This window comes from Acipenser ruthenus, chromosome 27 (genome assembly GCF_902713425.1).
Source record: "Acipenser ruthenus chromosome 27, fAciRut3.2 maternal haplotype, whole genome shotgun sequence".
NCBI lineage: Eukaryota > Metazoa > Chordata > Actinopteri > Acipenseriformes > Acipenseridae > Acipenser > Acipenser ruthenus.
Genome location: NC_081215.1, coordinates 26,869,703 through 26,895,273, shown reverse-complemented (window position 1 = coordinate 26,895,273; position 25,571 = coordinate 26,869,703). Strand labels below are relative to the sequence as shown.

At 48.5% G+C, this 25,571-nt stretch overlaps 3 protein-coding genes across 4 annotated transcripts in view; all 3 read right to left on the bottom strand.

Annotated features, from left to right (window-relative positions):
• Positions 1-7,915, bottom strand: part of LOC117432020 (uncharacterized) — a 13,057-nt gene extending 5,142 nt beyond the window's left edge. Inside the window, exons 1-7 of the mRNA XM_059002122.1 lie at positions 7,528-7,915; positions 5,222-5,409; positions 3,739-3,876; positions 3,176-3,314; positions 1,248-1,431; positions 796-934; positions 1-129 (exon numbers count right to left, since the gene is read on the bottom strand). The exon at positions 1-129 is cut by the window's left edge and continues 36 nt beyond it. Coding sequence (XP_058858105.1) covers positions 1-129; positions 796-934; positions 1,248-1,431; positions 3,176-3,314; positions 3,739-3,876; positions 5,222-5,409; positions 7,528-7,674 — 1,064 coding nt within the window. The 5' untranslated portion in view covers positions 7,675-7,915. The remainder of the gene's footprint in view (positions 130-795; positions 935-1,247; positions 1,432-3,175; positions 3,315-3,738; positions 3,877-5,221; positions 5,410-7,527) is intronic.
• A 2,870-nt stretch (positions 7,916-10,785) lies between these two features.
• On the bottom strand, positions 10,786-15,572 carry LOC117432334 (transaldolase-like). The gene is made up of 8 exons (XM_034054105.3): positions 15,366-15,572; positions 13,384-13,507; positions 13,147-13,254; positions 12,824-12,955; positions 12,385-12,560; positions 11,880-12,077; positions 11,473-11,618; positions 10,786-11,062 (listed from the first exon to the last, which is right to left on the bottom strand). The coding sequence occupies exons 1-8, from the start codon at positions 15,460-15,462 to the stop codon at positions 11,030-11,032; spliced, it is 1,014 nt and encodes a 337-aa protein (XP_033909996.3). The 5' UTR covers positions 15,463-15,572; the 3' UTR covers positions 10,786-11,029.
• Positions 15,573-17,255: 1,683 nt separating this feature from the next.
• The window catches only part of LOC117432343 (epidermal growth factor receptor kinase substrate 8-like protein 2), a 30,781-nt gene continuing 22,465 nt past the window's right edge, over positions 17,256-25,571 (bottom strand). Inside the window, exons 10-21 of one of the 2 annotated variants that reach the window (XM_059002039.1) lie at positions 25,415-25,541; positions 24,972-25,060; positions 24,772-24,846; positions 24,269-24,417; positions 22,113-22,275; positions 21,683-21,717; positions 21,065-21,164; positions 20,438-20,569; positions 19,840-20,017; positions 19,316-19,499; positions 19,073-19,205; positions 17,256-17,895 (exon numbers count right to left, since the gene is read on the bottom strand). In XM_059002039.1, the coding sequence (XP_058858022.1) occupies positions 17,818-17,895; positions 19,073-19,205; positions 19,316-19,499; positions 19,840-20,017; positions 20,438-20,569; positions 21,065-21,164; positions 21,683-21,717; positions 22,113-22,275; positions 24,269-24,417; positions 24,772-24,846; positions 24,972-25,060; positions 25,415-25,541 (1,443 nt within the window). In that variant the 3' untranslated portion in view covers positions 17,256-17,817. The remainder of the gene's footprint in view (positions 17,896-19,072; positions 19,206-19,315; positions 19,500-19,839; positions 20,018-20,437; positions 20,570-21,064; positions 21,165-21,682; positions 21,718-22,112; positions 22,276-24,268; positions 24,418-24,771; positions 24,847-24,971; positions 25,061-25,414; positions 25,542-25,571) is intronic. The other variant, XM_059002040.1, reaches the window with a different exon arrangement.

The window sequence follows — 25,571 nt, the reverse complement described above, 5'->3', positions numbered from 1 at the left end:
CTGGGGTCCTGCCTGCTGGTTCCGGTCCAGCTCACGTTGGCCGACACCACGCGGACCCCGGCTGTCTGTCCCTCCCACAGTTTGGACCTCACCAGCCCGGGGGGGCCCAGAACCGTGATATCGGACACCCTGTCAGGACACAAGGAGGGGGCAGATTCACATCGGAGCATTACTAACACACACTAACACCCCCCCCCCCAACGGTTTTGAAAACCCATTACAACTGATTATCCAATATATAGAGAAATCACCATTGAAAAAAAAGCTTTCGAATGCACTTTATAACCCCGTCCTCCTCCAGTTATTGCAAAAACAGAACAGAAACAAACTGCACCATCAACAAGGCTTGTCTGATGGGGGATGCACAAGCGGAAACAGACACCAAGGTATTCTATTTTCTTCATAAAAACCAACCCCACTGTGAACCCTTTTTATACCCAATGAATCCGGTAAGTTTAACGGAGGTGTAATGCTGGGTTTTCATTTACACCCCCATGAAAAAAACTAAATCAAATATGTGTGGGGGTTACTAGCTCTACGTCCAGGTTGATCAGGGTATTTTTGCACAGTATGGTTTGCATTTCTCAATGTTTTGCTTGGCATTTACCACAGTGCTCCCTGGTTTACCTTGTTTTTTTCTGTTCTTTATCATACTGTGCTGTATTACACTTTGCTGTGCTGTGGAACCCCTTTAAACGGGCCTCAGCACACAGTTACACACAGTCAGGTCAGCAAACTGCTCAGTAGAAACGTAATGAAAAACAGACAGACAGGCAGGAAGTGACATCATCTTACATATCGGAGCTGAAGGCGCTGATGGTGAACGTCACTTCATCGTAGGGCAGCACGGATACTGTCGCCCCATTGGCTGGAGTGGGCTCCGTGAATCCGGGACGGGCCAATCCCAGTGTGCATTCCGAGGATTCTCTCTCCACTGATCAGGAAACACATTTTTTTTTTGTATTTAAAAATACGGATGACAAAATATGAATATCTCAGGCATAGAGAATGCGTAAAAAATGCAAAAAATTTAAAAAAATACAGCGAGAACATCATTCATCTTTACACCATTAAGAAGAAAGGATGAGACTGTACTTTACAATCAAGTGGAATCTCTTAAGGGGAGTGATTTTAGCCTCAGCAGCCCATGAAAAAATAATACCAGTTTACTTTATTCTTTCAGCTCGCCAGCATTAAGAACACGAGCAAGATTATAACCTCTTAAAGGGGAGGGAGTTTAGCCACACCTGTGACAGTGAAGTGCAGTGGTGTGGAGCTCAGGGGTGCTCCGGTAGAGGAGTACGGAGGAATGGTGCGGGTCCCCTGGGTGTGTGTCAGAGTCACTGCTGCTCTGGGGTAGTCCTCCACAATGAGCTCCACAGCGTAGGAGCCCTGAGCAGCCCCACCAGTGTACCACAGCACGCACAGCTCCTACCGGACAGCAGAGGGCAGCATAAACACACAAACACACTCACACTGCAATCCCTTTACAGCAGAGGGCAGTATACACACACACACACACACACACTGCAATCCCTTTACAGTAGAGGGCAGTATACACACACACACACACTCACACTGCAATCCCTTTACAGCAGAGGGCAGTATACACACACACACACACACACACACACACACACACACACACACACATATTCAACAATCCCTTTACAGCAGAGGGCAGTATACACACACACACACACACACACATATTCACGCTGCAATCCCTTTACAGCAGAGGGCAGTATACACACACACACACACACACACACACACACACACACACACACACACACACACACACATATTCACGCTGCAATCCCTTTACAGCAGAGGGCAGTATACACATACACACACACACATATTCACGCTGGAATCCCTTTACAGCGGAGGGCAGTAGACACGCACACACACTGGTATTCACATTGCAATCTCTTTACAGCAGAGTTGCACAAACCCGGTCCTTCAGGACCTGCAGGTTTTTATGCATAGGTATCATTAAATAATGACGTGAATAGTGCCTGGGATGAGGTTACATTGGTTCAGTTGAGTAATTCTAGAGCTTGAGGACTGGGATTGGGCACCCCTTTATAGCACACTCACTCATTCAAGAGGAATGCTGTACATCCACCCACCTGTCAATTCTAATGCAATGTGTATATTACATATTATATATTATATATATATTAGGGGTGGGCACCAGTATCGATATTTTGATATGATATTGATATCGTTTCCATATCGCAATATCGTGGGATTAAAACAAAAATACAAACGCAGTATAATCAAGTTTATTTTATATTAAGATGAAACAAACCCCATACATACCAATCATTGTCACCACACCCTAAAGTATTATATTTTCTGCATGGATATTGTGAAGCAAAGTTATGGCTTTTCATATGGAAATACCTGTTAATGTCTGTATATGTATATATGTTTCATATTGCAATTGTGTTCTTATATTTTTCTGTGTTTTAGAAGACTTCGATATTATCGATATCGAAATACGTGCACAATATTGACATACAATTTTCATATCGGTGCCCACCCCTAACATATATATATATATATATATATAGTGTAAGATTTATGAATATAACTCCCACTCTTTAAAATATGGAGAGAATTGATAGGGTGGAACACAAGAGCTGTGTGTTATATGTAACCCACAGGGGCATGGGTTATATAAGAACACATAAAAACGATCTTAACACACAGAGGCGTGGGTTATATAAGAACACACAGAAACTCTATCTTAAAGAGGTCCTGCGTCAATGAAACCAGTCTGTACATAATATCAACTGTGCACTTCCTTTCACCGTGGAGCTCCCAAAGAAATAGAAGTGACAGTGAACAGCCTTTCCATACAACCAGACTGCAGCAGACTGAGGGAAGCCCTTCGCTTGCATGCTTTTGTTATACTTTCACATCGCAAACCATTTCAGCCCCAGAGGGAAAATCTCTCCTCCCTTTTAACACCTTCCTTCTGGTCATCGACCAATCAGCTGCTTCCTCTAATGACCGACAGGCTTCTCAGCCAGTTACGTAACCCCGAAGACACAGCACAGGAGAAATGACTTTGGAAGTGGGAGTGTAGCTGAAAGTCACCCTATCCTGGTAAAATCGCGGTGCTTTCCCTCTCGGAAACGTTTCTCCTGCTTGACCGCGTTACCTCGTCCAGCTGCAGGAATGCTTGACGGGAGCACAGTGTGCACTCCGCCTGCGCCCGCTGCCCGTAGCGACACCTCACCACGTCTCCCTCGCGGTCCGACACGCCCAGGCTGAAGGACGTCGCACAGTTCCGGGGTAACCTGTTGAAAAGCAGACATTTTCTTTAACAGCTCAAATGAAATCATTCGCTACTTTAATCTGGATGGAGGGTTAATCGGTTCTATTGAGCAGCTGCATTTTCTGAATTCCAGCGTATTAGCTGCTGTTCCTGCAGTAATCCAATTCAATTCATTGTGAATATGTGTGGCCATTTATGAGAGATTATATTCAGGACTAAAACCAAATCCTTACAGAAACAGCATTTGCAATCCAGGTGTTACTGCTATGCAACCTCTACGAACTCGATTGAAATTCAGATGAATTTGTGGCCAATTAAACAGTTTAGAACAGAACTGGAACAAAGACCAGGATCAGAACTTTGACCCCGCCCCCTCTGTCCAGCACGGTGGTTCCAGGACCCCGGTCAGCTGTCCAGGTAAAATGCCTGAAATGATAGAGTCTCACCTGACAGGCGGGAGAAGGGCAGCCTGAGGGGGGCTGTTAGGAGAGCCGGTGTCAGATCGCACCCCCAGCTCCACCCTCATCGGCAGGACAAACTGGAGACGAGGGGCCACGGACTGGGACCAGCAACACCCAGAGGAGCTGAAACAAAGAAAGAAACTGCTGAGGAAGGACTCCGCAGAGCTCCAGTCAGGATACACCCCCTGAAGTGCGAGAATGACACAGGTGCTCCGTGAGAGAGAGCGTGCAGAGAGTGGGGAGGGCACGGAATGGGTTGCCTGGGTTATCTAGCCCTGTTGTTGATGCCGAGTCGTTGCTCGTCACTTGTGCTAGCAGGCGGGTGTGGTGTAGTCAGCTACAGTATAAACCGTTGCCTGATTGAGACGTGTTGAGATCAGATAGGAAGCGGATGAGCAGTGGTGGGCCGACTGGCTTCTTCTTGTTCTTCTGCTCGAAGTGTTTCTGGGTGTGGCTGTGAAGCCCTGATACTGTCCTCTAACGTCTGCTATTCGGTCCTGCTCCTCTCTCAAGCGGAGACTGACTGGGGGGTTGGGGGATTTGTGATTCTGGACAGTGCTCACTGTGTTCAAGTGAAGACCATCAAACTCAATCAGACCCCTGATCTGAGCAGCTGAACCCGAACCCAGACCTCCAGAGGAGGGGGAAGGGCGTCTTCAGAAGAACTATTGCGCAGTTTCTCCAAGAGAACAAAGGCTTCGTCTGCAGACTCTAACGCTAGACTCTATCACCGGCGGCCACGAAGCACGTTCATTGTGATTGCAGTGAACGCCTTTCCATTTCTTAACATATTCTTAGCATAACATCCCCAGGCTTGTACGTAACTCAGCATTCCTACCGTTCTATTTGCCCTTTCAACAGCCTCATTTGCACGACACTTTGTGAAAAAAACAAGGGCTTGATCTTGAGAATCAGAGCCCTTGCTCCTTCTCTTGAACTGCTACAGGTTTTCTCTTAGAGACAGGATGTGGTGACATTCCTAGGCAGTTTTGCCAAGCGCTCAAAGCAGTTCTTGCTGAACCAGTTTCTAGCATATTGTATTTTTAAATTGCACTGCTAATAAATGTTTTCCAACACCGCATTCTGACAAAAGACTAGGCCCTCGTTGTGTTTGAAATCTAAACTTCATGTGAAAAGTGAAGCCCCAGGTCATTCTCACTCACCCCGAATATCCCTCATGTTGGACTCATCTTACCTACGGTACCTTTATTAGTGTTCAGAGCTATTCACCATGAAGGAGAACCAGCCCCTCACCTCCGAGCTCTGACTGGTTACACTGGAAACCAGCCCCTCACCTCCAAGCTCTGACTGGTTACACTGGAAACCAGCCCCTCACCTCCAAGCTCTGACTGGTTACACTGGAAACCAGCCCCTCACCTCCAAGCTCTGACTGGTTACACTGGAAACCAGCCCCTCACCTCCAAGCTCTGACTGGTTACACTGGAAACGCTGACACTGAACCCCGTACCTGAGCTGCAGCGTGGAGGAGCGGTCAGCGTGGGCGACGACCTCCCCCTGAGCCTGGCACCAGCCTGGGGAGGGGCTGCTCCCTTGCGCCCCCTGCTGTGAGGGGGAGGTGCAGTTCAGCACCCCGCATAGCCCCTTCGAAGCAGCAGGGCAAGGAGAGGAGGACAGGACTCTGTAGCGCAGAAACACCTGTCAAGCAAGCACAAAACAGGGCATTAAACTCCCAGGAATCTCCCCTCCCATCGCATATCAATACACAGAGCACAGCTGATCCAGGCTATCAGGTATGATATCAATCTGCTAAGTGATGGCAGATACCCGATGACCTGTTTGTGTGTGCTGCTATAGCTTTAAACAGACGCGCTGCAGGGATAGTGTTTTGACAACAGGCAAATAAAAGTTCACATGCATTCTATTGAACAAAAATAATCGCTTTGTATTTGTTATTTGTATTTAATGTCAGACTATCATTGTGTGAATTGTACCTTTTTTCGTTGTAGTTTATAATTACAATGCAAAAATTGTGAACACTCCCAAATTATCTACACCTACGGCCAACACAAATTATAGGATGGATCATTTGTATTGATGAGTAGTTTTAACTGCTGCACTTACAAATTGTAAAAAGAGCTGAAGTGAGTAACTACTTTAGTGATTTATGTCTTTGTCTTTGTACCTGTGGTAAACACTTAAATAATTTGTTTTATGCCCACAAACAAACTAATGCAGCATTTGATCAATCAACCAATTTATGGGTTTGCTGCGGTGACGTGAACAAGAAGATACGGAAACCACAGCAGCAGCAATACCTGAAACAGTCAAAAAATTACAATGCAACAGATAAGAAATGCAACACAGACTTGGTTAAATAAAGCAAGCTAAACAGTTTTTTTTCTTCATTCTTTTTCTTTTTTTTTTTTTAAGTAATGTGAATTTTGCATAACCTTTATTTAAGTCTGATCTAGACTGGGGGACTGTGCATTTCTATCAGCATGAGCTCTCTTATTTACCATAAAAGGGGCATGCAAGGTTGATCTCTCTTTCTGCTTCAGTATCAGTCAAACATGGACTTGAATCAGACGCATGAAATTCCAACAGAGTTTCAAATCTGAAATGCCAGTCTGCGATGTTCTGCTATAGAGATGGAAATAAGACTCCTATTCCTATTGCACAGCAGTTTCACCCATTCCAGGTTTTACTACCAGCTTGATTAGCCCCCAGTGTGTCTAGGCAACAAGCTCAGGTGTGTCTTATTATTAATCTCATATAGAAATCAGGAATAGATCAAAACCGCTGTGCAACGGGAGTCTTATTGCCATCCTGGGAATGCAAGAGATTGACGAGGTTTTCCTGGTGTGTGTAATCATTTTTTTAAAAAATAATAATAAATAAATAACTGCAACCTATCAATCGGCACGTGTTCTCACTGATGGAGCAGGCACTATTATTATTATTATTATTATTATTATTATTATTATTATTATTAATTTATTTGGCAGAAGCCTTTATCCAAGGCAACTTCCAGGTGCTACAGGGCAGTACAGGGTTACAATGCAAGACTCGTAATTTACAATGTAGTTTACAGTAAGAGCAAATAATAATACTACTAAAATATAACATGAACTGGGATGCAACAAGTTAAGATCACAGCAAGTTATATCTACAATGACATGTTAGCCGTGCAATAGTGCAAGGACAGCACATCAGCTGAGGATCCAGTAACGTGGTGCTGAGGTCAGGCGAGTCCAGTGCAGAGCAGGAGGGGCAGATCAGAAGATCTACAAGCGCAGTCTAACAGCTTTCAAAAGGGATCCGATGCGAAAACACAACAAACAAGTTTGATGAAGAAGTTCCCTGAGTTTTCTCACTGATTTCTGCACTTTCATCATGAAGTAAATCACACAGGGCAGTTGTTACTGTTTTCGTTATCTGACCTATACAGTTGGCATCATTAAGACCAGCACAGTTATTTTTCCTAGTTTAAAATATGTCAGGTTGATAATAAAAAGGCTGTATATTTACAGTGAAGCCTCTATTACACAAAGTAAATGGGACCAGGGTCTGTTCTGATAAGCGAATTGAAACTGTACAATTGTTTAAATAACTTCCCCCAATCAAGACGTCTCCTAAAAAAGACATTACACAACATTAATAGATGACTTACAGCTCTGCGCTGTACTGTAAATACCAGAGATTGAGGGGCTGAAGAGCACAGCACACAACAGGGCAGGTTAACAACGCATGAGAGCACTGTTCTGAGAATCGCAGGGTTCACCGTGTCGAACACAAGAAATCACAAACAAATACCTCCATGCTGTTCTCTCCGGACGGCTCCAGACTGAAGGATGATCCCAGGTAGGAGAAGTCCGAGGCAGAATCCAGGGCTTGGGAAATGTCCCCGAGGAACGCCAGGGTGAGGAACAGGTGGAGCCGAACCACTCTACCAGGCTCCATATCTCCCCAACAAAAAACTAAATCAAAAACACCACCAGAGCAGAGTGCCAAGAAACACGTTCGGGGTTATTGTTCTTTAAATAAAAAATACAACCACACAGCACAGCACAACACAGCTCAGAACAACACAGCACAGCTCAGAACAGCACAACACAACACAGCTCAGAACAGCACAACACAGCTCAGAACAGCTCAGAAAACTCCTCTGGTAAGAGATCACATCCGTCCGTTCTTTTAAAAGATGTCTTTATGGGGGGGGAGGGGTTCTTGTAGAGCCGTCAGCAAGTGCACAAAAAAATAATTGCAGGTGTTATTCAAACGCAGAAGACAAGAACATCTGCAGGCAGCCAGACAGGCAGGAAGGACTGGATAAGCAGGTGAGTTTCAAGGGAGAGATGTGAGGGCGAGGGGGGTGCAGTGATGGGGAGAGATGCGAGAGCGAGGGGGGTGCAGTGAGGAGGAGAGATGCGAGGGCGAGGGGGGTGCAGTGATGGGGAGAGATGCGAGAGCGAGGGGGGTGCAGTGAGGAGGAGAGATGCGAGGGCGAGGGGGGTGCAGTGAGGAGGAGAGATGCGAGGGCGAGGGGGGTGCAGTGAGGAGGAGAGATGCGAGGGCGAGGGGTGCAGTGATGGGGAGAGATGCGAGAACGAGGGGGATGCAGTGAGGAGGAGAGATGCGAGGGCGAGGGGGGTGCAGTGATGGGGAGGGATGCGAGGGCGAGGGGGGTGCAGTGAGGAGGAGAGATGCGATGGCGAGGGGTGCAGTGATGGGGAGAGATGCGAGAACGAGGGGGGTGCAGTGAGGAGGAGAGATGCGAGGGCGAGGGGTGCAGTGATGTGTGAGACTGTGCAGACCTGGTCCACGTCTCAACTCGACAGCACCTCATTTAAACACACAGGCCCCCGCCATGCACTGAGCTGCGGAGGAGAGCAGAACATACAAACAGAGGAGAGGCTGAGCCATGCTCCCCTGCACGAAATACTGAAAGAAACTCACTCAACCCGTTCAGTGGAAAACACTTTGACTGGAAGAAAACAAGAAGAGCTTTCGACTTGAAGACATGGAGAATATTTAGCATTGCATTTAAATATCTTTTAAGCTGAGCGAACACAAAGCCACTTTTTCAGGAAGTGGCTTGAAACCTGGTTCCAGGAGACCGGGAGACCTAATTTGAGGCACCTTTGCTGCATCAAACCCCAAGTCTCCCCTGGTGTGTCGTGGAGTGTAGCCTGAAACCAAGTTCCAAGCCACAAACTTGGCTTCGTGTTCCCTCAGCTTAAATTTACAGTAATAGGACGCTTGAACTAATAGGAGGCAGTGTGTATTCCAGTAGTTATAAGAAAGGGGCTTGTAACCAGGAGGTCCCTGGTTCAAATCCCGGCTCACTCACTGTGTGTGACCCTGAGCAAGTCACTCAACCTCCTTGTGCTCCGTCTTTCAGGTGAGACGTTGTTGTAAGTGACTCTGCAGCTGATGCATAGTTTACACACCCTAGTCTCTGTAAGTCGCCTTGGATAAAGGCGTCTGCTAAATAAACTAATAATAATAAAAAGAAATGCATCTGAGGACATGCAAGGTTTAGATATGAGAGCCACAAGGACAGGGCTGGCCAAAGCGGGCCCTTCCACTCCTGCTCTTTGTTTCAAACCCTGTTCTAAACTATTTATTTGAAGCAATTAAACCTCCATCCAGACCCTGGATTAGTTCATTAGATACTTTTCCCTCCAGGACTGTGATTAGACTCCTCTGCTCTAGGAGCACCAAAGTTTAAACTAGAAGGTGCATGTGTGCATACGTCCGCCTCAACTATAACAGCAGCAGGGAATAAGGTCAGATTTTTTCTTCCAGACCCCATGAAAGAGGAGGATGAGGGGAGGAAGGGGTTAAGCACGACCATGCCAGGGCGTTGCTGGCTGTGAGGGGCCCGGCCGTGGAAAGAAGGCTGATCGGTCATCCTGATTGGCACGTTTGAAATGCAGGGACACTTCAGAGTTCCCTGCTGGCTTCTTCACATCTAGAGAGTCAGCAACAAGTACCGAGGAAACCTTTACAAACGAAAGGACTGTGCAATGCGCCGGACAAGGGGCTGGCCAATCCCTGTTTAACAGGTAAAACGAACCAATCAACTACTTCAGGGTCTGGACAGAGGTTTAATTGGTTAAACAGTTTAGAACAGGGTTTGGAACAGACCAGCAGTAGAAGGGCCAGCTTGGGACAGCCCTGCTCCAGTCAGACCCCACCTAGAACAGTCCGCCACGGTAAGCAAACACATTCTACAGCGCTTACAGCCATCCTTCAGAGAATGAGTTTCAGGCTCCGATCCTCAAGATCAAGCCCTTGTTTTTTTCACAAACTGTCGTGCAAATGAGGCTGTTGAAAGAGCAAATAGAACGGTAGGAATGCTGAGTTACGTACAAGCCTGGGGATGTTATGCTAAGAATATGTTAAGAAATGGAAAGGCGTTCACTGCAATCACAATGAATGTGCTTCGTGGCCCCTGGTGATAGGGTCTGCAGACTAAACCTTTGTTCTCTTGGAGAAACTGCGCAATAGTTCTCTTGGAAGACGCCCTTCCCCCTCCTCTGGAGGTCTGGGTTCAAGTTCAGCTGCTCAGATCAGGGGTCAGATTGAGTTTGATGGTCTTCACTTGAACAGTGAGCACTGTCCAGAATCACCAACACCTCCACCCCCCCAACTCAACACAGTCAGCTTGAGAGAGGAGCAGGACCGAATAGCAGGCGTTGGAGGACAGTATCAGGGCTTCACAGCCACACCCAGAAACACTTCGAGCAGAAGAACAATTAGGAACGAGAAGCCAGTCGGACCACCACTGCTCGTCCGCTTCCTAATCTCAAGATAACATTTCGAGCTTCGGGTGTTTAAAAATCAACCCTCTGACAGATTTAATGAAGTCGTTTATTGTTGTTCAGTGTAAAAGCATTGACGTCGCTGTGGGGAGCGTGGAATTTAAAGCCTGCTATTGTGACATCACGCTTTGGAACTCCCGCACGCCTGGTATAAAGATCCAGCAGAACAGAACTAGAAGGATCTCACAGACCACACAACCCATCCTCATCCCTGCAACACACACAACACAACACAACACATGCATTTAAATTCAACTGCAGTTTTATTGATTCCATTGATTATATAAATAATTCTGTTCTAAAAAAAAAAAAAGTGCATGTAAAACTAGCTTTACAACACAAGAAATGATCAAAGCAGCACTAGACACGGTCCTATACAGGAGGACACGCGGGCAGTGTGGTCAGGAATGTCAGGATCTGGGGAAGGTTGCTTGTAAAGCCTGTGGTCCCTCCTGCTTCATTCCTTTGCAGCTCTCACTCCTCCCCAATCACTTCCCATTCTTGGCGCTCAACATCTTCTCCTGAAGAAAATAAAACCAAAAAGACATTTTAGATTAACGCACAAAATCATGCTACAATTACTGGATTCATCGATTGACTGATTATCTGAGCCTCAAATTAAGCATGTATCAATTGGATAAGTTAGGAGTTACACTGGAAACACTTTGCTGGAGGTGGTTTATTTTCAAAGCAAACCCAAAAACAAGAAATCAAAGCTCATCTTACACTGCCCCCCTGTGGTGTGAAGCTGCAAAAAAGAGCAGTGAAAAAAATGAAGTATTTTAACAAAACCAAGGCAACTAAAACCAAGTCTCGTGCCTTATTCGGTGTACTCTGTCAAAACCAAACCTCCAACAAACACTGTCTCCCTCTCTCCCACTACACCCCTCTAACCCTCCCCCAATGATCTCTCTCTCCGCAGCCCCTGCACCTTGATCATGGTTTCCAGCTTCACAGCGTCGGCTGCGAACTTCCGGATCCCGTCGGAGAGCTTCTCCACAGCCATGCGGTCCTCGTTGTGCAGCCAGCGGAACTGCTTCTCATCCAGCAGCAGCTTCTGCAGGTCACAGGCCTGGGCTGGAGGGAGGGAGGGAGGGAGGGGAGGGAGGGAGGCAAAACAAGTCAAACAGGGCAGAGGCCGGGCTGGAGGAGAGGGAGTTAGACCGAGACAAGCAGTCAAACAGGGACACAGAGTAAAGCAACTCGAGGGACAGAGAGGGGACAATATTTTCAGATTTCTCTTGTCAAATACTGCATTTTATTGATTCCATTTCTTAAATGGAGACTTAGTCACAAGCACAGACCTCCCCCCGCCCCCCTCCCCAGACAGACACGCACCCTCCTTTGGGCTCAGGGCGGGGGGGACCTTGCTGGAATCCTTGCTGAGCTCAGCCAGCAGCCCCGGGGAGATGGTGAGATAGTCACAGCCCGCCAGAGCCTTGATCTCGCCGGTGTTGCGGAACGAAGCTCCCATCACCACCGTCTTGTAGCCAAACTTCTTGTAGTAGTTGTAGATCTTCGTTACGCTCACCACCCCTGAAACCAGAGAGGGGAAAAACACAACATGAGGAACCGAGAACCTGGACGCCCATGTACTCTCGTCCGGGTCCGAGCCCAGTGACTGGATACATGCAACAGAGATGTAGGTATTATTAAAATTTGGAGGGAAGAAGTTTGATTTGAAATTGGAGATCGATGAAATGCACTTTTTTGTAGGACTCGTACAATAGATTATATATTATAATGTTCCGAAGTGTTCAGTGAATCTGTAAACACAGAAGCACCTTCTTTCCGTCTCTCCTCCATCCTCTTTCCCCTCTAACCTCCCCCTTCCTCTCCTCACCGGGGTCCTCGGAGGGCTCGTAGCTCTTCTTGTCCGTGTTCTCCTTGTGCCAGTCGAGGATCCGCCCCACGAAGGGGGAGATGAGTGTGACCTGTGCGTCTGCGCAGGCCACAGCCTGGGCGAAGGAGAACAGCAGGGTCATGTTGCAGTGGATCCCGTGCTTCTCCTCCAGCACCCTGCGAGCACCGAGAGGAGAGAGAGAGAGAGAGAGAGAGAGAGAGAGAGAGAGGAGAAATACCACAAGTAACTTGGTGAGTTCAAGGACCAACATTTCAACCAGAAGTATTTCTCCAATAGCTATGGATGGGTCTAAAACACAAATATGCTGAACTCCCCCATTTAAAAGTTAGTTGTCCCATAACATTAAACATCAATTTCTATCAATAGCACTACAAAATAAATAAATAAACTAGAACACCACCCGTCCCCTCTCACTCACTTGCCAGCCTCAATCCCCTCCCATGTGGAGGACAGCTTGATGAGGATGCGCTGCTTGCTGATCCCGGCTTCCTCGTAGAGCTTGATGAGTCGGAGAGCACGCTGGATCATCCCGTCCGTATCGAAGGACAGCCTGCGGGAGGAGAGAGAGAGAGAGAGAGAGAGCGAGGGTTATTCAGACTGATCAGACGGAGGACATGTGCACCTGCTGCATTGGTAACTTGCAGCAATGGGTCAAGGCAAAAGCTGAATTATTCTTAAAAGAAATGAAGAAACTACGACAGGTCTTTGGAGTGTAAAGCACCACAGCGGTTTGACAGCTACCTGGCGTCCACCTCAGTGGAGACTCTGCCCGGGATCTTCTTCAGGATCTCCAGCCCGAAGCTCACAAACAGCTTGTCCATGGCATTGGTGACCTGCTCCTCCTCCGTCCTGCAGGGAGGAGGGGAAAAAGAAATTAAAATCACTCCGTTAACACCCCGCAACAACGAGAAACACACACCCCCCGCAGCAAGAGAATCAACACACAGCAAAGCACAGCTTATCAGGGTTACCCCTTACCCCCCCAGCTTCCTCCCGTGCTCGATGGCCTCGTCTAGGAGGTGCTGGTAGACTGGCATGCGCGCCGCGGCCAGGATCAGAGACGGGTTCGTGGTGGCATCCTGGGGCTTGTACTCCTCGATGGCTGAGAGAGAGAGAGAGATAATCACTCAAAACAGATCCGACAGAACAGAATATCATTCTGGTCACAGTCCGGGTCATGCACTCCCACAGCCTAGGCAGACTATCTCTGCATGCAGGATCAATCAGCCAGCTCATGCGATTCTTGCAGCTGGTCTGCCTTGCTCTGTGGATGTGATCTCATTGCACCACTGTCCTCAGCCCATTGTGGGCCCACAATCCCTGCTCCCTCCCTCCCCCCTGTGCAACGCACACTGTCACCCAACTGCATGCTGCAATCAGTCACTGTGTAACCACCCCCAGCCTTGCACACAATCCCTCTCTTTCACAAGCCAGGGCAACCAGCGCAGAACTGCATTTCACTGCTTCGGTCCATCAACCAGTCACCAGACTTTCATTACAGACCAGGGCGAGCTTAACCCCTGAACTGCCAAACACTGTGTGGGGAAGCCTTGTAAAAATAAATAAATAAATAAAATAATATGCGCAGTTGCTGCTGTATTTATTGCAACTTTCACGTGTATAAAAAGACCAAGCAACTGGTTCCACAGACCCACACTGAGTGCAAGACCAGACCCCAGCAGAGTCTTTGAAAGCAGCCGTGCATCAGAGCAATCTCTGTGTGTATCCATGCACAAGAGACTTTCAACAAACACTGGATTCAAGATGAAAATAATAGTTTCTCTGGACACCCACAACCCTCAATCTGTGTGCTGCAGTTAAGCCAAAATGAAGACAGGTATTTCTCTTTGTTGTAGTCGACACACACATTGCAACACGTGTATCGTTAAATCCCGACCTTAAACAGCACCAGCGATACTGTAGTATTTATTAATAACAATCTGTATTTATATTAGTAACCACGTTCAGATCTGTGCACAGCCGCGCCGTGGATTCTGCAATGCGATTGCAAAGCAAACAGTTTTGCAACCGTTACTGTGGAGTCATTGTGACACAGACGATTAGGCAATTTACACGAGTAGGCCCGCCAGTGAACCAAGCCGACTCCCTCCTGCCGCAGAAACGATTTGATTTTTCACTTCCCCAATCTTTGCTACGGTCAGGTAGAACATTAACTTCCTTATCAGCTAGCTAGATTCTGACTCGTTCCCTCGATACCATTTTTAAAGCAATTGTAACCAAATCGTTATTATTTTGCACTGAAGTCATAATATTTGCTGTTGCATGAAACATTTTTATTAAAAGTGTGCTGTACAGTAACTCCGTTAGACGCTACGCCTGTGTCCCAGCCCTGTGCATGTTAATAACATTGTTATACAGGACAGACAGACAGACAGACAGACATACTCTTTGTGCGCCGTGTCGTGTTATTCTGTATTATGTACCGACCGTACGACTGAGACTGGGAAGAACGCACATTACAATACATAACAATAGTGCAATAAACAGCGACGTATAACGAATTACTGTCTTTCTTTATATTAACGTATGTGTAACATGTATATCGACTGTGATATCACTATGTATAATTGATTGCATGTTTATGGCTGCCGGAGCTCATGTTGACTCGACTGAATGTCCAATTTAAAACTATTATTATTATTATTATTATTATTATTATTAATTAGCCTACAGTAACTGTCCTGGCCTCGCCTTTCAATATGCAGGCCTCAAACACACCCCATGTTCACTTCTTCCAGTAAAAGTTACATCAAACTCCAGCCAAACTTAGGCGCATGTTTCCCGGGCGCACCCCCATAACTTTCTCAAGCCATCGTAGGTCCCCAAATTAACCCTGCTGCCTTCTATACAGCTAGCTGTACGTCTCAATCCAATTGGATAGCCCGGCATGTGCAGCCTGGGCGAGGACCGAGAGCCGGCTTCGTGACACGCCGTATTACCGTTAAAGTCCCCGGTGTCCGCCACCACCACGGTGTGCTGCTTGAGCTGCTCCAGCGCAGACTCCATCTTCTGCCGTTTCACCGGGGAGACTGACATCGCTGGGGGTCCGAGAGGGGGTTATATACCGAGCGCGTGCAAGAGCAAGGGTTCGGATTCGGCGAGCGAGAGCGAGCGCTGCACTGCGTTCACTGCGTAAAGAGAGCACGACTCCCTCCAACCTTACCGCACGCAGTTAAACCAATCGGGTTACAGGAATACCGACCTCTCCGTGACAGGCGTTCCATACCAAGCCCCGCCCAACTCGCTGAAGATCCTCGCAGACCCAATCATCTACACTTCTTTCCCACTGTTGTGTATTATTCATGAGCTTACAAGATAAGGCCGCGCCCATTTGCTGAGAAACTAAAGAGGATCACGCCATAATATATTCGGGCCACGCCCCCCCTGTGTGTATTATTCATGAACCCTCTGTCTGATTTTACTGGCATGTGCTCCGCCCTGTGGGAACGTCTTATTGATAAGACCGCCCCGGTGTGTACATTATTCATGAGGCGTTTTGATATGGAGCCGAATAAGCATGACAAAGGATTTTAACCAGGTCACCGCGATGCTGTATTGCTACAGTGATATTACAAACCAGCGGATTTCAAAATCCCTATCGGTTCCATACGTTTCAGAGATAACATCAATACATGTGAATTATGATGTTGCAAAATATACGATACAGAGAGAATGTCTATGAGTATTGTAGCGTGCACGGTATATGTAGACATTCCTATAAATAATTTAATCAAGGGTTTCTGTGACGTCATGAATTATTTTCTTAGTTTCTAAACTGTCAAACCCGAGATGGAATTGTTTTCCTGTAACTCACTGAAGCCCATCTATTAGTTTTTATAATGCACGGATACCCTTGTGATGCTGATATTAAAGAAGACGAGGTTCAGCAGTACAGCTGGGGTGTTTTAAACGTCGTGTTTCAGGGCTGTACAGACATTCTGTGTCGTTATCCGTTAGTGCTTCAGCTTTATTTGGATGATTTGCCTTTACCTTGTTTTAATTTCCTGTTCCTCTCCAGTTTCTCTGGAGATATGAATGTACCAGCTTGACATCTTTTTTTTTTTTGAATGTATTCTCATTTTATTGATCATTAATGAACATTTCTGTACTGTGGGTGTTATCGAGGGATTGGAAAACATCAACATCAACACTTTGTTTAAAAGACTGCTTGTTTGTTTTTTATCAACTTCATAAAGCACTGTGTTTTTTTTGTATTCAGCCAATGAAGGACTTGTAGTCCAAAACGTCCTGATAATTGATTTGTAATCAATTATTCTAACTTTTTAAGTACCTGAAATATCCTTTATATATATATATATATATATATATATATATATATATATATATATATATATATATATATATATATATATATATTTTGCCATATTTAACATTATTATTATTATTAGTTTATTTAGCAGACACCTTTATCCAAGGCGACTTACAGAGACTAGGGTGTGTGAACTATGCATCAGCTGCAGAGTCACTTACAACTACGTCTCACCCGAAAGACGGAGCACAAGGAGGTGAAGTGACTTGCTCGGTCAGTGGCTGAGGTGGGATTTGAACTGGGGACCTCCTGGTTACAAGCCCTTTTCTTTAACCACTGGACCACACAGCCTCCTGTGTAGGGAGGTCTAGTTATCAATAGACTTCTGTGTAAAACACTTAATTTTTTTTTTTTTACCATGAAAATAGCGTTGTTTCATAGCAGCGCTGCCTCTACATGAACCCAGGTGTTCAGAAAAGGGTCTTTGTGAAAAACTAAAACCAATCCAATCACAGTCCAATACAGCCACCTACTCCGCATCAATGAACAAGACATGCAGTTAATATTATGGGATGTCTTTTATTATTATAATTTCATAACAGCAACATATTAATATACTCATGAAGCATAAAAAACACACACACACACACAAAGAAAAAACCACAGCAGCATCACTATTCTGAACCTCAGAAATGTGCCAAATGAATGAATTGCAAATTAAATAACTCGTATCTCTTCTATATTTGCACCGTAACAAGCAAAAGCAAAATATACACTATATATATATATATATATAGCATATTAATCTATATATGTATGTATCGTCATACCAGTGTGTGTGTGTGTGTATATATATAATTGTATCAATGCATCGTATGTTGTCAGATTAGTTGTACAGATGGATCTACACCTTGTATAATTTTGTATAACATCCTCTACTCCTCCTATTCTACCGCATTGATACTGAGAGCAGTGATGTAGTAGCTGCGGTGGAATAGGACTGCTACCACATCGCTGCTCTCAGTATCAGTCTGGGTGTTTGTTTGTTTCAATCTGATGTTATCATCCAGTCACCAGGTTGTTTTGTATCTGGGTTACGAGCTGCAGTTGGACAGTGTTTCTTATTCCTGGCTGGTCGAAGTGATTTTCTCCTGTCTCCTCCTCATGATCTCCTGAAGTTCAGAGTCCCCCTGGCTCTTCTGAGAGAGAGAGAGAGAGAGAGAGAGAGAGAGAGAGAGAGAGAGAGAGAGAGAGAGAGAGAGAGAGAGAGAGAGAGAGAGAATTATTCTATGATGCAAATGAGTATCATAATGTCCTTTTTTATTTCACCCACTGCACGCCTCACCCTGCCTTGCCCCTACTCCCTCCTCCCTGCCTCTACTCCCTGCCCCTGCCCTGATCCCTGCCCCTGCCCTGCTTCCTGCTCCCTCCTCCCTGCTCCCTGCCCCTGCCCTGCTCCCTGCCCCTGCCCTGCTTCCTGCTCCCTCCTCCCTGCCTCTGCCCTGATCCCTGCCCCTGCCCTGCTTCCTGCTCCCTCCTCCCTGCTCCCTGCCCCTGCCCTGCTCCCTGCCCCTTCCTCCCTGCCTCTACTCCCTGCCCCTGCCCTGATCCCTGCCCCTGCCCTGCTTCCTGCTCCCTCCTCCCTGCTCCCTGCCCCTGCCCTGCTCCCTGCCCCTGCCCTGCTTCCTGCTCCCTCCTCCCTGCCTCTACTCCCTGCCCCTGCCCTGCTCCCTGCCCCTGCCCTGCTTCCTGCTCCCTGCCCCTGCCCTGCTTCCTGCTCCCTCCTCCCTGCCCCTGCCCTGCTTCCTGCTCCCTCCTCCCTGCCTCTACTCTCTGCCCCTGCCCTGCTTCCTGCTCCCTCCTCCCTGCCTCTACTCCCTGCCCCTGCCCTGATCCCTGCCCCTGCCCTGCTTCCTGCTCCCTCCTCCCTGCTCCCTGCCCCTGCCCTGCTCCCTGCCCCTACCCTGCTTCCTGCTCCCTCCTCCCTGCCTCTACTCCCTGCCCCTGCCCTGCTTCCTGCTCCCTCCTCCCTGCCTCTACTCCCTGCCCCTGCCCTGCTTCCTGCTCCCTCCTCCCTGCCTCTACTCCCTGCCCCTGCCCTGCTTCCTGCTCCTTCCTCCCTGCCCCTGCCCCGCCCTGCTCCCTGCCCCTGCCCTACTCCCTGCCCTGCTCCCTGCCCCTGCCCTGCTTCTTGCTCCCCCTCCCTGCTCTCTGCCCTGCTCCCTACCCCTGCCTTGCCCCTACTCCCTCCTCCCTGCTCCCTGCCCCCTCCTCCCTGCCTCTACTCCCTGCCCCTGCCCTGCTCCCTGCTTCCTCCTCTCTGCACCCTGCCCTGCCCCTGCCCTGCTCCCTGCTCCCTCTCCCGCTGCACCTCACCTCCAGCTGTGCTTTCTGCACGGTGATCTGGCTGTAGACCCGCGAGCCCTCGTCTCCGCACACCACCTTGAGCTCCTCCTTATTGAGGGAGAAGAGCTGAGCACCAGTCAGGATCCCCAGACTCTGAACCGTCCTGAGAGAGAGAGGGAGAGAGGGGGAGAGAGAGAGAGGGTCAGGGATAGGGTCAGGGTCAGGGTCAGGGTCAGGGTCAGGGTCAGCACGAGGGCTATTATTGGGACTCACTGTGTGGTGAAGCCCTTGGCCTCCAGCCAGGCCTTCACTTGCCCCGCCCCCGAGTCGAAGTTGAGTGGCACCAGGGCGCTCTGAGTGCGCTCCACCTTGAAGTTCCGTGCTGGCGGCTGAGACTTGTTGGTGGTGATCCTCTGGAGGAGCTCGTCGTTCACCTCATCCATCTGGAGAATACGCTCTGGAGAGAGAGGAGAGAGAGGAGAGAAGGGGAGGGGAGGGGAGAGAGGAGGGGAGAGGAGCGAGGAGGGGAGAGGAGAGAGGACAAGAGGAGAGAAGAGGAGAGGAGAAGAGAGGGATAGGGTATGTTAAAAGTTAGGGTTAGGGTTAGGGGTGGAAGGATCGAGGGGACATGGCTCCCGCAGTTAGGGGTTCGGTTAAGGGTTAGGGTTGTGGTTGTTAAATTATAATACTGTGAAGTTTGGTGAAGCTGCTGTATAACTGGGAAGGGTTGTTAGGGAGGGTGTAGGGGTATTACTGGGACTCAGGGCAGAAGGGGTGAGACAGGGGGGGTTACTCACGTTCTTTGTTCCTTGGGGAGAGCATAGGACCTCCCAGCTCGAAGCTCTCTTGTCTCCCCAGCTGGCAGTTGATTGGGCTCATGGGACCCCCTCCCCGCGGGCTGATGGGACCCCCTCCTCGTGGACTCATGGGGCCCCCTCCCCACGCGCTCATGTCCCCCTTGTAGCGCTGGTTCGGCTGCAGGAGAACGAGACGGGTGTCAGATAATATACTGCAGCTCTTAACAGTGAAGCACAGTACTGTACCTGTGTCTACCTGGGCAGGGTTACCTGTGTCTACCTGTGTGTACCTGTTCTCACCTGTGTGTTAACTGTGTGTACCTGTGTCTCACCTGGGCAGGGTTACCTGTATCTACCTGTGTATACCCGTTCTTACATGTGTGTTAACTGTGTGTACCTGTGTCTACCTGGGCAGGGTTACCTGTGTCTCCCCTGTGTACCTGTGTCTCACCTGGGCAGGGTTACCTGTGTCTACCTGTGTATACCCGTTCTTACCTGTGTGTTAACTGTGTGTACCTGTGTCTACCTGGGCAGGGTTACCTGTGTCTCCCCTGTGTACCTGTCTACCTGTGTGTACCTGTGTGTCACTGTGTCTCACCTGGCTGTAGAGGGGCTCAGGCTGCCCCTGGGGTTCCTCCAGCTTCACCACGTCCAGGATGTTGTGAGGCACGTAACCCGACACTCCACTCCGGTTCAGCAGCTTCCACCACTGCTTGTTATCCTCCACCACCTGCAGGGGCAGCACTCACTGTCACACACATTGACACAAGCACAACTCCAGCAGGAGCAGAAGCAGAGCTCAGTGAACCGATCACGTGCCCGGGAGTACAGGCAATCTGTATATTATAATCTAGCACAGACCCTGGATATCTGAGTGACCTGCTGGTATGGTAATGAAATGCACGCTGACAGCAATCTGTAGCAGTGCAGATCTGTGATCAGTATGTAAAGCAGTCTCTGTCTCTCTCTCTCTCTCTGTCTCTCTCTGTCTCTCTCTCTCTCTCTCTCTGTCTCTCTGTCTCTCTCTCTCTCTCGCGCTCTCTCTCTCTCTCTCTGTCTCTCTCTCTCTCTCTCTCTCTCTCTCTCTCTCTCTGTCTCTCTCTCTCTCTCTCTGTCTCTCTGTCTCTCTCTCTCTCTCGCGCTCTCTCTCTCTCTCTCTGTCTCTCTCTCTCTCTCTCTGTCTCTCTCTCTCTCTCTCTCTCTCTGTCTCTCTCTGTTGGTTTACCTCCAGCACCTCGTCCTCCATCACTGACAGTTCGTTTGCGTTCCGCGCTACGAAGCGGTACCGGATCTTGACGTATTTCTTCTGCGGCGCCTCGTAATTTCTGATCAATCCAAAACCAAAAAAACAAACAAACAAAACAATAATCAAATCTCATCTATAATCAAATCTCAACCCTCACACAGACCCCAGAGCAGGGCCCCTTGTGAATGAGATGCCTCTCTCAAGGGCTCTACCCTCACACACACCCCAGAGCAAGGCCCCTTGTATATGAGATGCCTCTCTCAAGGGCTCTACGCTGTCACACACACCCCAGAGCAGGGCCCCTTGTGAATGAGATGCCTTTCTCAAGGGCTCTACCCTCACACACACCCCAGAGCAGGGCCCCTTGTAAATGAGATAAAAACAATGTTTTGACTTGGTATCTTCAAGTCTCTCTCAATTCTCATTAGACTAATAAAAGGGCTGTTTTAAAGAAATCTGTTGGGATTTTAAAAAGATGTAATAATAATAATAGAAAAGAAACAGCGCATTGCTGTCTTGTTTTTTTTTTCCCTGAAGGTGAGCCCGCCCCTTATCTCAGCAGTGGTTTGTGATTGGTCAGCGCTCTCTCTCTCGTACCCGTTGGAGGGTGGATAGGACTGCGCCGTCGGCTGCTGCAGAACAAAACAGAGACACGGGCAAGAGGTGTTAAAATGCGTCACGGTCGTTTTAAAATGGTTACAAAAAATTCAGTGCTTGTGACAGACGCTTCAGTTTCTGCCTCTCTCAGTGCTGTTGAGGTAAAACTATAAGTGTTTCCTCCAAAGCCTTCGGCAGAGTTTTTGATGTTAAGCTACAAAATGTTGCGGCTAACGCCTTCGTCAGTGTTGCAGAAGTAGAAATACAGAAATGAACGAAGTAAAGTAGAGGATTGTTTGGCTAATGCCTTTGGCACTGTTATTAGGGTAAACACTATACACATTTCAGGAGTGCAGGTATTCCTCTAAGGTTTCAGCCAGTGCCCTTGTCAGAGTCTAATATCCAGGAGTTCTGGCTCCAGCCTCCTCACCTCCCCAGACTGCCGGCGCTGGTACTCAGCCGGGCTCGGTGCCGTCTGCTGCCCCCCGTCCAGCTCCCAGGGAACGTTGCGGAAGTTCTCCAGCGGCGCCTCCCAGCCATTCCGGAACTTGGGATAGTAGTGCGGCACGATCTGGTCCCGCGGCCACTCCGCCCTGTGAGGGAACAGGACAGTGTGTGAGTGCGTGTGTGTGTCAGCGTGTGTGTCAGCGTGTGTGTGTGTGAGTGCGTGTGTGTGTCAGCGTGTGTGTGTGTGTGAGTGCGTGTGTGTGTCAGCGTGTGTGTGTGTGTGTGTGAGTGCGTGTGTGTGTCAGCGTGTGTGTGTGAGTGCATGTGTGTGTCAGCGTGTGTGTGTGTGAGCACCCATAGTACAAGCATGGTGAAAGCATGGTCAAGGACAGTGAGGTCTGGTAAAACATATTGATAAACATGTCAAACCAGGGTCAACTATGATAAAACAGTATAATCACTGGAAAAGCATGTTGGAACTGTAAAAACACTGTGGTAAACTTCTATAGGGTATTCAGCTGTTTGTCTGTTCATTCGTTTACTCTTGATATCACAAGTACCCTGACCAGGCAAGACATCGTACAGCACACTGTGTGCCAAGAAAGAGACACACTGAGACCCATCCATCCACTGCATGAATGAACCTCCATCCACTGCATGAATGAACCTCCATCCACTGCATGAATGAACCTCCATCCACTGCATGAATGAGCCTCCATCCACTGCATGAATGAACCTCCATCCACTGCATGAATGAACCTCCATCCACTGCATGAATGAGCCTCCATCCACTGCATGAATGAACCTCCATCCACTGCATGAATGAGCCTCCATCCACTGCATGAATGAGCCTCCATCCACTGCATGAATGAGCCTCCATCCACTGCATGAATGAGCCTCCATCCACTGCATGAATGAACCTCCATCCACTGCATGAATGAACCTCCATCCACTGCATGAATGAGCCTCCATCCACTGCATGAATGAACCTCCATCCACTGCATGAATGAGCCTCCATCCACTGCATGAATGAACCTCCATCCACTGCATGAATGAACCTCCATCCACTGCATGAATGAGCCTCCATCCACTGCATGAATGAGCCTCCATCCACTGCATGAATGAACCTCCATCCACTGCATGAATGAACCTCCATCCACTGCATGAATGAACCTCCATCCACTGCATGAATGAACCTCCATCCACTGCATGAATGAGCCTCCATCCACTGCATGAATGAGCCTCCATCCACTGCATGAATGAACCTCCATCCACTGCATGAATGAACCTCCATCCACTGCATGAATGAGCCTCCATCCACTGCATGAATGAACCTCCATCCACTGCATGAATGAGCCTCCATCCACTGCATGAATGAACCTCCATCCACTGCATGAATGAACCTCCATCCACTGCATGAATGAACCTCCATCCACTGCATGAATGAACCTCCATCCACTGCATGAATGAACCTCCATCCACTGCATGAATGAACCTCCATCCACTGCATGAATGAGCCTCCATCCACTGCATGAATGAGCCTCCATCCACTGCATGAATGAACCTCCATCCACTGCATGAATGAACCTCCATCCACTGCATGAATGAACCTCCATCCACTGCATGAATGAGCCTCCATCCACTGCATGAATGAGCCTCCATCCACTGCATGAATGAGCCTCCATCCACTGCATGAATGAACCTCCATCCACTGCATGAATGAGCCTCCATCCACTGCATGAATGAGCCTCCATCCACTGCATGAATGAACCTCCATCCACTGCATGAATGAACCTCCATCCACTGCATGAATGAACCTCCATCCACTGCATGAATGAGCCTCCATCCACTGCATGAATGAGCCTCCATCCACTGCATGAATGAGCCTCCATCCACTGCATGAATGAGCCTCCATCCACTGCATGAATGAACCTCCATCCACTGCATGAATGAACCTCCATCCACTGCATGAATGAGCCTCCATCCACTGCATGAATGAACCTCCATCCACTGCATGAATGAGCCTCCATCCACCGCCTGGGAACTCAAGAATAAAGATCTGTCCTCAAAGGTAACTCAGTGGAGTGTGAAGAGTGTGATAAACAGCTCCTAGACATGGCCGTGTCAGCTTATCCTCACCGCGAGCGAGTCCAGGTGTCCCCCAGCAGCTCGTACACGCTCATCTCCTTGGGGGACAGGTGTCCTCGCAGGAAGTCCACGGCATCTTTGGACAGCAGAGGGCTGAGGATGGAGCGGGGCAGCTCGGGACCCCCACTGCTCTGCAGCACCTGAGAGGTTTAACATGCAGAGTCATTGTGAAGCTGAGCAATCCTTACCCTTTATTATACTGTGTGTGTGTGAGTGATTGTGTGATTGTGTGAGTGAGTGTGTGATTGTGTGATTGTGTGTGTGAGTGTGTGATTGTGTGTGTGTGTGATTGTGTGAGTGTGTGTGTGATTGTGTGATTGTGTGTGTGTGATTGTGTGATTGTGTGTGTGTGTGATTGTGTGTGTGATTGTGTGAGATTGTGTGAGTGTGTGATTGTGTGTGTGATTGTGTGATTGTGTGTGTGATTGTGTGATTGTGTGTGTGAGTGTGTGTGTGTGATTGTGTGATTGTGTGTTTATGTCGTGTTGCCTCACCAGCTCCAGGGGTCCGAACAGGAAGTGTACGAGCTCGGCAGCGCTGGGGTTCTGAATGTGATTCTTCAGCTTGGCCTGTGAGGACGGACACACACAGACAGACAGACAGACAGACAGACAGACAGACAGACAGTTAAAAAATGTATTTCTAAGCTCAAGGCAGTTGATACAGCTGAATCCCTAGTCAGCCCCCCTCTTACCAGCAGGTTGAAGGCCAGCTTGATCTTCTGCAGACTGTCTATGAACTCAGCATGAGACGGAGGCTTTGCCCTCAGAGTCAGCATTCCCTCTAGAATACAAACGACAACAAAAATATTAAAAAAACATTGGCTTAACTTCCCCCTCCCCCTCCCCCTCCCCCTCCCCCTCCCCCTCTCTCCCCTCTCTCCCCTCTCTCCCCCTCCCCCCTGTCTCCCCCTCTCTCCCCCTCCCCCCTGTCTCCCCCTCTCTCCCCCTCCCCCCTGTCTCTCCCCCCTCTCTCTCCCCCCACCCCTGTCTCTCCCCCTCTCCCCCTCTCTCCCCTCACCCGTCTCTCCCCCCCTCACCCCTGTCTCTCCCCCTCTCCCCTCACTCTCCCCCTCTCCCCCCCTCTCTCCCCTCACCCCAGTCTCTCCCCCTGTCTCCATCCTGTTCAAGGCGGTACCTGCAGGCCCCTTCTTCTTGTTCTTCTTGTTTCTCTTGCGCTGGTTCAGCTGGCTGAACGCCTCGGCGGCTTTCTGCAGCCGCGCCATGAAGATCTCGATGTCATCGAGCGAGCAGTTCAGGATTTGCTGGAGAGGGAGAGAGGCAGTGAAGAGATG

Coding starts and splice junctions, on each gene's coding strand:
- LOC117432334 (XM_034054105.3), bottom strand. CDS start 15,462: ATGTCAGTCTCCCCGGTGAAACGGCAGAAGATGGAGTCTGCGCTGGAG. Junction 12,956..13,146: donor TCCACTGAGGTGGACGCCAG/GTAGCTGTCAAA, acceptor CTCCTCCCGCAG/GCTGTCCTTCGATACGGACG. Junction 12,078..12,384: donor CGAGCCCTCCGAGGACCCCG/GTGAGGAGAGGA, acceptor CTCTGGTTTCAG/GGGTGGTGAGCGTAACGAAG.